The following is a 10,512-nucleotide window of genomic DNA, read 5'->3' on the forward strand; positions in this document are numbered from 1 at the left end:
GAAGGTGTCATCGGCATGCAGGTAGCCCCCCCCCCCTCTGCTCCAGGACCGTTGTTATCACTCTAATATATGTGGATCACAATAGGCTTAAATGCCAACACAAAGAGGAATGGAGAAAGAAGTCCTCTCGGATGCAGCTTGAATGGTCACATGACCTGCTTTTTACAACAGGTCTGTGGATTTGAGTCCTAATAACACATTCAAGAGTCTACAACACTCATAAGGTCGAAAAGGTTCAGGGAAATACAATTCATCAACATTGTTACTCGTATCCGGCGCACCATAACCTCATGGTAACTGGTACGTGTATCTTCAGGTCTCTCTTGTGTTATCATATGTCACAGTGAACATATAAATAGTGTGTATGAAAGGTTACACAGGTGGGAGGATACAGCTATCTGTAAAGTACATTGCTGCCTGTCTCAAAAAGCCACTTGGAAGAGAAATCTAAATTCTACTAATCTTCTCACTGTAGATACATTTGCTTGGCATGAAAAGCTATCTATGTATGTCCTACATTGTCAGCCCCTCCCCACTCCTCTTCCACTCCAACTCCTCTTCCCAGGGTGCAGTAGTTATCAGAACTGCACAAGTAGCTATTTCACAACAACCACAAAAAAAATAACCTACATTTCTTTTTGTTTCCTAGCAAAGACGAGGAGAGGCTGAGAGGTCAAGTGGAGATGCCTATTAAAAGCGTCACTTGAGTCTCCAATGAGACCTGGTTATAAAAGGGCTGTTTGACACAAACACACACATTTCCAATACTAATGCCGTACTATATATGGTTTTCTGTCTCAATGGCCATATTAAAGCGATGATGTGTCCTATATTTTTTTATAGATTAAATACAATCCACCTTTCCAAAAAGACTTTATGGGATTTGTTGTCATATTAAATGTCACATAAACACCAGCTTGGATCTTTTAAATCCATTTTTAAAGAGCTAATTGAGCAGAGTAATCTAATGACCTATTGTGTGAAGTACAGCCTCAAGCGTTTTTTGATGTCATAGGATCAATGACAGTGCATCCATATTGATTAGGTCTCATTATTGGATAATTGTCTTCATCACATAATTGTTTCCCGTTAATCGCTTCCGGTATCACGCAGATGATGCCAAAATTATCTTTTGTTCAACCCAACAGTCAGAAAAACAAAGTTTTCTGTAGATCGCTGTCAGTATTAAGCAGAAAAGATCCCGTGTTAAGGAGCTATACTTTTTGTTAATTATAGTTTTGGTTTCTGTGTATATTTAGGAAGTAATTACCATCTCCTGAAGATATGGAGCCAGGCATTCATTTAAACTATTCTCTTGCAGACTTGGCTGCTGCTTAACTAGCTGAAGTCTACTGTACTCATTTATACGTTGCTATCCGATTTCTAAATAGATTGCAAAAATCCATTTCAGTTTCTCTATAAACTTACATTTGGAGATAATGAAGTTTCTCTTATAGCCTATTGTGCACTGCAGTACATGCAAAATCCATCAACTTCCTAATTGGAATTATGTGAACTAGATTGCTATAAAAATAGGTACAAGCATCTGTGAAACACCAGTTTCCTCTTGAATGAGATACACTTGTAACTGTCACAGTAACTAATGACAGTCTACATTATTTCTGGGTTCAGAGGCTGATGTTTTTATTTAAAAAAAATAAAAAATTTATATATATATATATATATATATATATATCTGGATTAGTAACACGTGTTAATCAGAGCAAAGCGTGATTAAATAGAAATTATTTTTTACATGTATTTATATAGCGACAGTATACTCCAGTTTTGGCTAACCCGTGACACTCCAGGTGTTGTTAAACTACAAGTCCCAGCATGCTTTGCCAATGTATAGCAGCTTATTGCTGGAAGGGTATGCTAGGACTTGTAGTTTCACAACACCTGGCGTGTCGCAGGTTAGCCAACACTGGTATACTCTGTCGCACTTTACAGTTGAGGATACACACTGTATGGGTATTAACAGACCAGATAGAATATCCCAGGACGTAGCTGTGGGCTTATGCAATGAAATCCTCAAACACCACTTTTTAACAAATGGTGGTTAAAAAGAAAGCAGATTTTCTGCCTTTTTGTGGCCCTTGGTCTCTGCCACAGTTCATCTGAGCACCAGGCTTCACAGGCACCAAAATCAATACCTGTGCATCATCATTAGCTATTTATATAACGCCACTAATACCGCAGCGCTGTACAAAGAACTCGCATCAGTCGCTGCCCAATTGGAGTTTACAATCTAAATTCCCTAACACACCGAGAAACTAGGGTCAATTTGATAACAGACAATTAACTTACAAGTATTTATTTTTTGGAGTGTGGGAGGAAACCGGAGCACCCGGAGGAAACCCACGCATACACAGGGAGAACATACAAACTGCACACATATAAGGCCATGGTCAGAAATCAAACTCCTGACCTCAGTGCTGTGAGGCAGAGGTGCTAACCACCAAGCCACCGTGTTGCCTTAGTCATTAACGGCACCTTGGCAAAACCATGTTGCATTGGAGGGGAAAGTAAATTTGAAATGTGGGGAAAATGTATAGATTAATTAGGCAATGTAGTAAAATCAACTTTAAATTTCGGTGTAAAAATAAAGCTATCAAGTATTTGTGTGCTACATGAAAAGCAGCCAGTATTTTTGTTACATGCAAAATAATAAACTAATTTGCTTCTCTTGCATTGTAACATGGTTTGTCCAGGAGCAAACTTACTCTTTTTTTTCTTTTCTTTTTTTGGCTTGCTCTCCTTAATGAGAAAATTATGAGTTTTACACCCATGTAAAACGTTCTAGTGGATTAGGCTGCTGATTTCACCTTACTTGAAAAATTCCTCAGCAGTCACGTTTTATGCCACACTGCCAGTGTTATTGCTGCATAGCTTGTGCAGATACAATTCATGTAAATACATTTTGCTAAGCAATGCTTTTCTACATGTAAGTTAATGTTTGGTAATTGGAGACTGACGTTTGTCTTTTACATTACTGTACAAATAAAGGAAATGGTTGATAGGACTAATCTATTATGATAACCAATGCACTCGTTCCATGTTTGTTTAATACATAACTAGCAAAAACAGACCTGCACTGAGTAGTTGAGCAGAATAGCTTGTTTTCTTATAGAACATTTTCACTTTTCCAGAACAAAATTTGCTTCTCATAATATACATCCATAGTAATATTTGCTGCCACCTAGTGGAATTATTGCAGATACACAAGACTACACTGCTGACTGCTTATTTCATGAAGACACAGGTTTCTGAGCTGATTCTAATTACAAAATAGTATAACCTAGACCAGTGTTGGCTAACGTGTGACACTCCAGGTGTTTGTGAAACTGCAAGTCCCAGCATGCTTTACCATTATATAGCAGCTTAATTGCTGGAAGGGTGTGCTGGGACTTGTAGTTTCACAACACCTGGAGTGTCACAGGTTAGCCAACACTGACCTAGAGTTTACGGCCAACGTCATGAAGCTTGAGCACAAAACGCCTTAGACTCCATGTGATCTTTATACACAAACAGCACTGAAATTCTATTATTTATGCATTTTCTTGACTACCTTTTGACATAGGTAGTGGAAACGTTATGGGATCTTCAGTCCCTGGAGAAACCACTTGAAAACCTGCTGGACTGCCTGTTATACTTTTTTAGACGTTTGATGCAGATATGGATGGTGTCCTTTCTCGGTCCTCACTGAAAGTCTGTACAGACTCCACAACACATTACTTTTACAGGCACAGTCTGATCTCGTCTTGAGTAGTGCAACCTGCATAAACTGTGATAACATTATGGACATTTGTACCGATATCAAAAAGAGTAAACATTTATTCAGAGATTCTCACATAGAACTTTACTATGTGTTATGTGTGTACACCTGATCCTAAAACCACAGGGAGATTAGGTGACTTTTTTTTTTGTTTTGTTTTAAAATACTCTTACAGATTGCCTCTAGCATTACTTCCTGTAATAATAACAATGTACAGTGATGATAAAAACACGGGCTTGAAAATAACCCAATCCCTTCCTCTATGTTCAAATATCTTTATTGACTGAATTATGATCAGCGTCTTGTGTATTTGTTTCAATTATATTTTTGCGGTCACACAGCTAGTTTTAAATGTATATATCCATATGTGTCAAATAAATAATATATATATATATATATATATATATATATATATATATATATATATATATATATATATATATATATAGTATAACTAATGCTATTAGAAGAATATTGCATGCCACAATCTAACATCCATTTTCTTTCCTTCATTCAAGTATCACGGCTTAACGGTGGTATAAACTGGACTACATCTCTGTGGGAATGAGTTATGAGATTCCTTTTATTGATGCACTTTTGAAAACATTTATGTTTCACCCACAAACCAAGTCATCCGTGTTTACGTGGCCTGTGCAGTTGCTGCCTCTGGAAGACGGAACATGTTCTAACATTCTCACTATTAATGAAGGAAGAACGGACTATTACACTAGCTCCATATCTCAGAATATTGTTCTACAGTTCTGGGGTGTGGCCTCTGAAACCATCTACAATCACATTTTAATATAATTGCAAGAAATAATATAACAAATTATATTTTTGAATAAATCTCTTGTCAATCGGTTGCTCTGTCCTTAAATTAACTGTAGAAGCCTTTGAGGACTCTCATTATGGATTTGCTGCTATTATTTTTTATTCATAATCAATAGTATATCTACACATTTATAGCTACTGGACCATAAGAAATCCTCTAACACTTACTGTGACTAATTTATTTTACAATAGTTTACCACGATTGGTTCAGTTGGTGTCTACTAATGTTTTATTCCCCTTTAATTCAAGGCTTTCTTAAGCTGTTTTTTTGTTTTGTTTGCTGTTAGCTAGAAGTTTGAATTGAGTTTACGACTTTTACTATTCTTTTTAAACTAACCGACAAGTACATAATTTTTTAATGTTATGTAAAATTTGGAAATTAACTGCTTTATAATGTGCCTTTATTTGTGAAAAGATACATGTAAGCCTTGGACACTTTCTCCTGCAAACAAAGCAGAGCCAACCAAAGATCAGCTCAAGGCAGGTAGAGAAACATTGTATACATTGATACTCCGTCTGTAGAGAGAGAAAAGAGATGGTGAAAATGGACTTCATTCAGCATAAAAGATGAGCTTACCAGACAGAAGGTTTATTTACATGATATTTCCATATGCTTTATAGAGGCGCTGACTGCATTTAAAACTGTGGTCACCATACCTGCCAGTAGCACAATCCATTTACTATTTATAGATTGTGAGTTCATATTTATCTATAGGTTCCATTGTCTCTCCAGCATAATGTGAAGAACAGATAGTTCTGGCAGACTGTATGTACGTTCTCTATGCTCCCAGATCTCTCCTCCTATACATACTATCCCCTTCCTGTGTGAATTTTTTTTTAAAGCCCTTTGGTTGTTGAATTATTTCTCTATAACCAAACCACTTACTCGGTAATAAACTGCCTATATATTAGCTTTTCTTCCATATAAAATACTGATAGTATTTACACATACCTATTCCCCCAATGTGTGAATTATTCATTATGTATCATTGCTGTTGTTGACTCCTCTCATTAGAAATTTGCACTGTGCAATAACTAAATTATTTTGCTATTTTTTTTATGGTTCACAATTTTACAGATGAATTCACCATTATTGAGTATGTATGTATAAATTGCTCCAGTAGTGGCTTTTTTCAGAGTCATTTTGGAAGTATGCTTTCATCCATAATTCATAGTATCAAATTTAATGGCAAATGCTAGAGCACTACAGAGTGAATTACAATAATGAAATAGTTCAAATGAACTCGGACTTTATTTCCGGCAAAGTGCATGCATGTAATATAATAATCTGCAAATTCTACATATATAATAAGCACGTTTTAATGTTGTGGCACTTATATTACATATAAGCTTGATTTCTAAGTATGTAAATAGCCCCTAAATTTAAATATTTTATATAATTTCTTAAAAACAAGCCTTACAAGATATGATTACATGAATGTGTAACAAAGTATGGATTTATTCAACATCAAAGCAGTTTTAGGCAACGTGTGAATAACTGCAACATTTTACAATATCTTATTACATTTTTGCTGGGACTGTCTATGTAGTCTGGAACACTGAAACCAGACTGTTTACTGTGAATATATAAATATAAATAAAAGTATTTTGTTTCATATGTTTCAGGTTTCTGTATCTATTTAAATAATACAACTGAATTAATTGCACAAAATAGCATGAATTTCCAATATTTGTGTTGTTACAAAACCAGAAAAGAGCAAATGTAAAGAATGAAAGAAAAATGTAGAAGCAGCAACAGTGCGTCTGTAAGCGGTAAGTTGTGAAACAATGGCTAGTTCTAATAATGTGCAGACAAAATACTTATATAGTTATAGTGAACAATCAATTCATTTATAACTGGGGGTCAGAATATTGTTAAATTTCACCCAAAAATCCCTATATAATCCTTATTCTAGTCTATTTTAGATCATTGTGCCAGAGCTCTGCCCAATCAGCATCGGCTAAATTCTATGTTTCTGGCAGTGGTCAGCATTGGGGCAGGAAGCTGCGGAATTAGTGACACAATATAAATAATGATGGAGTTGAGTTCTCCCGAACTGCGGTGGTCTTTGGCATAGAACTCGAGAAAACTTACAGAAGGGAGACAAGGGTTTATCCCACTTTCCAGTAATCCACCTATCAATTTCTACATTGTCAGAGACTCACATAAATGATTTTCCGTTTGATTAATCAGCCTTTCTAAAAACTTTTGGTGCAGTTCTGCTTACTGCTACCTTTTAACCCACACTGAGTGATGATCACTGGGCACCACGTTCTCCCCTACAGAAACATTTCATATTACAGGGGCAACACGGTGGCTCAGTGGTTAGCACTTCAGCCTTACAGCACTGGGGTCATGAGTTCAATTCCCGACCATGGCTGTGAGGAGTTTGTATGTTCTCCCTGTGGTTGTGTGGTTTTCCTCCGGGTGCACCGGTTTCCTCCCACACTCCAAAAACATACTGGTAGGTTAATCGGCTGCTAACAAATTGACCCTAGTCTGTCAGTCTGTCTGTGTCTGTGTGTGTGTGTGTTAGGAAATTTAGACTTTAAGCCCCAATAGGGCAGGGACTGATGTGAGTTCTCTGTACAGCACTGCGGAATTAGTGGCGCTATATAAATAAATGGTAATAATAATAATAATGTTGCTATTTGAAAACACTCTCACCAGTTTCTAGGTCCCCAAATCCCCTCACAGTCCTACCTCTAATCATGAAACGTCAGTAACCTCGTCCTGGAGCTGCTGCCTGCAGCCATTTTTCCCGGGGCTCCGTAATTCATGTCAAGTAAATAGGGGCTTCTGATTGGTCCTCACATCCTACTTCATTTTTCCCGCTGCAGCCATTTTAAAGTGACTTTAAAGCATAAAATGTAGGTATATAAATAGCCGATTAACCATGCACAGTCCTTAGGAACCACAAGGATCCCTCCAGATTGTCATCTTAAATAACACAAGAAATATCAGATGTTTTTAAACAATCTCACCACTTAGGTCTAGTTTTGCCACCCAGTTGTTCAGAAAGTTTCCTCAAAAGTTTGTTTAGCAAGATCCAGCGGTATCTGTCCATAGGGATCCGAGGAACAGTAGAAGATATTGCCCGAAGGTAGAAAAAAGGACAATTTCGAATATAAATAAAAATACTTTGCACGTTTCTTTGTCGGTATTGATAGGAAAAGGAAGGAAAGTCCAAAGACTTTGGTTCCATAGACTCTCAAGTACCACATATGGTTTTCTCCTGTGTTGCATTGAACTATTATAGGGTCACGATTATTGTAGAATGAAATGCTGTCTAACGGATATGGTTTTTTAACAATTTTGTCTATGATGGTTAAATAGGAATTGTTGATTTTTTGTCTAAATGATAAATTAATGTATATGGAAACTGGTTTATGTGTATCAGCTTTATACAACATAAATGTCCCAGTTTGCACTGTCTTATTTTTCTATTACATTTTAATGTGACTAACTTAAATATTTTGCCAGTTACATATTACAGAAACAGAGAAGCCCCCAGGAAGGGGGAGGAGAAGGTTATTAAAACATTTTAATCAGGTGGTGATGAATCTTTAAAGTTATTTTTTATCACATTCTTTACATATGAAGCAATTCCACCTCCCTTTATCCTATAAACAGGGAATAACTGTGTTCCAGTCATTGTTATCATGGTACCATGACTCAGAGATTTAAATTATTCCTTGACAGGACTGAAATCAGTTCAGAGTGTTTGTCCTACACATAGCATTTAAACCTGTAATGAGCTTTCTTAATCTGACATTATTACTAATACACTTTTCATCATCTTAAATCTAACTTTTTTTTTTTTGTCTACCCTCTTAACTAGTTTAAATATCCACTAAAGAAACTTCTGAACTCCTCACTAAGAACCTCTGTTTCCCTAGTACTAGGATACAAAAAGTCTCTTGAGAACACGGGCCTATTTCTCCAAACTCGGCTGTTTTGACTGACGGATCAAACCCTTCTTCCTTGAACCGTTTCTTTAACACAGCTGAAGGACCTTCTTCCTATGAACATGCAAAACCAATGAGGACACAAAGGACGCTGTCTGTCCAAACTGCTTCCAGACAAAACGCTTTCTGCACTGTCCCAATATCACTAATGGATAAATATTTATATATTCACCATCATCAGCACCACACTGCAGAACATTTCCCTCTCCACCTTCACTCATGGATTCATCAGTCTTTACCATGCAACTTCTATTTATGAGAAGTAGCTCCTGGAAGACACCAAACCTCTCAAATCCTTTTTGACCAGTTCCCAGATCAATACCTCTTACAACAGAATCTCGTATGACAAGATTCCTCCATTCAATTAACTCCTCTTGGAGAGGTCACTGGTTTCAGAACTATCAACTTCCTGTTGGGTCATACAACCCGCCTGAACTACTGGAACCATAACTTCAATGTCACTTTTATGCTCAATGGCTCATTATAAATAAGGATTTTAGTCTCTTCCTAACAAAATTGTCTAAACATATTGCATCATGTCTCTGCCTTCAATGTGTGCTTATTCACCCATCTATTTATATCAGAAGCAGTTATTTTGTTGGACAACACAAAAAAATGGACCTCTGTGTGGTATCTAAGGGGAATAAAATTAAACAACACTTAATACAAATACAGTAGGAGGCAGAAAGATACAGCATCTATAGTGCTACGAAAATGTAATAACTACATCACCTTCCACTAACGGCTACTAAACACTTCCTATAATTTAATATAAATTTTACATGGCTGTAGAGGAAGTTTTGCTCACCCTTCCCTGCAGAACTGCTGTATTTCAGAACCCCTTGTAGGCTTGTTTCAAGTTATATCTGGACTTTCACTAGGACATTCCAAAACTTTAATTTTATCTTTTAAGCCCACTGGTGAACTTGCTTTTGCATGACCCAAGGTCACGTTCAACTCACGGACAGATGACCAGACTTTCTGATACAGATCCAATTACATGAAGCTGTCCAGGTCCTGAGGCACGACCCCACACCATCACTTTTTAACCATTTCCAGTTCACAAGATTTCAACATATTTTTCCCCTGATCGCTTCAGAAATTTCCTTTCATTGTGGCAACTTAATAAGTGTCAAAATAAGTGATGTTTATACTGAGCAGGACTGGTTGAGTTCAATCAGCCGACTCAGTCTCCATTTAATTGTATTGATTTAACTAAAGGGTAATTACTTTTTCACATCTTGCCAATTGGATAACTGTGTTCCTTAAATAAAGTAAAAAATATATATAAAACATTTTTTTTTTTAAGTGTTATTGTTCACTCCGGTTCCCTTTATCAAATATTAGATTTTGTCTAATCTGAAAACATCTCATGGGACAAATATGCAGTATTGGAGGAAATTAGGAAAGTGGACAAATACTTTTTCACGCCACTGAATATACTATTGACAATCCATTGACTAGACGTGGGCACACTCAAAATCTGCTGCAGTCTTTGAAGCAATATGCTGAAATCTACCGATACTACAGCAACAGGCTGTGTTCAGTGCAACTAGAATGTGAAGAATCTTTTCATTCAGTGTAGCGGGTAATCGTGTACCTGTAACTATTAGTCGACTTCCAGACAAGCAGATTATGGCCTCTATTGTCAGACATATGGAAGAATGTATAGCAACTGTAATCTGCATGAGGGAACACACAGAATAAAGATGTATATCTATGGCATTCTCAACATACAAACACCTGGATGTAGTTTTGGCTACTTAAAATGCATTTCTACTTCACAGTGAAAGCACTGGGGGTATAAAAAAAATAAGTTTATCACAAAACAAGTGGGACTAAAATAAGAGTGATCAGGGCCTAAAATTGTAATAGGCTCCTTTCTGGTCTATGGTCAGATATATTTTTATAGCGTGAAGTCTTTATTTAAAACA

At 36.7% G+C, this 10,512-nt stretch overlaps 1 protein-coding gene across 1 annotated transcript in view; it reads left to right on the plus strand.

The window, feature by feature from the left end:
* Positions 1 to 4,684, plus strand: part of CXADR (CXADR cell adhesion molecule) — a 31,395-nt gene extending 26,711 nt beyond the window's left edge. Inside the window, exon 8 of the mRNA XM_075197105.1 lies at positions 4,297 to 4,684. Within this exon, the coding sequence (XP_075053206.1) occupies positions 4,297 to 4,320 (24 nt within the window). The 3' untranslated portion in view covers positions 4,321 to 4,684. The remainder of the gene's footprint in view (positions 1 to 4,296) is intronic.
* Positions 4,685 to 10,512: the final 5,828 nt, after the last annotated feature.

The sequence above is a fragment of the Mixophyes fleayi genome, chromosome 2, assembly GCF_038048845.1.
Source record: "Mixophyes fleayi isolate aMixFle1 chromosome 2, aMixFle1.hap1, whole genome shotgun sequence".
NCBI lineage: Eukaryota > Metazoa > Chordata > Amphibia > Anura > Limnodynastidae > Mixophyes > Mixophyes fleayi.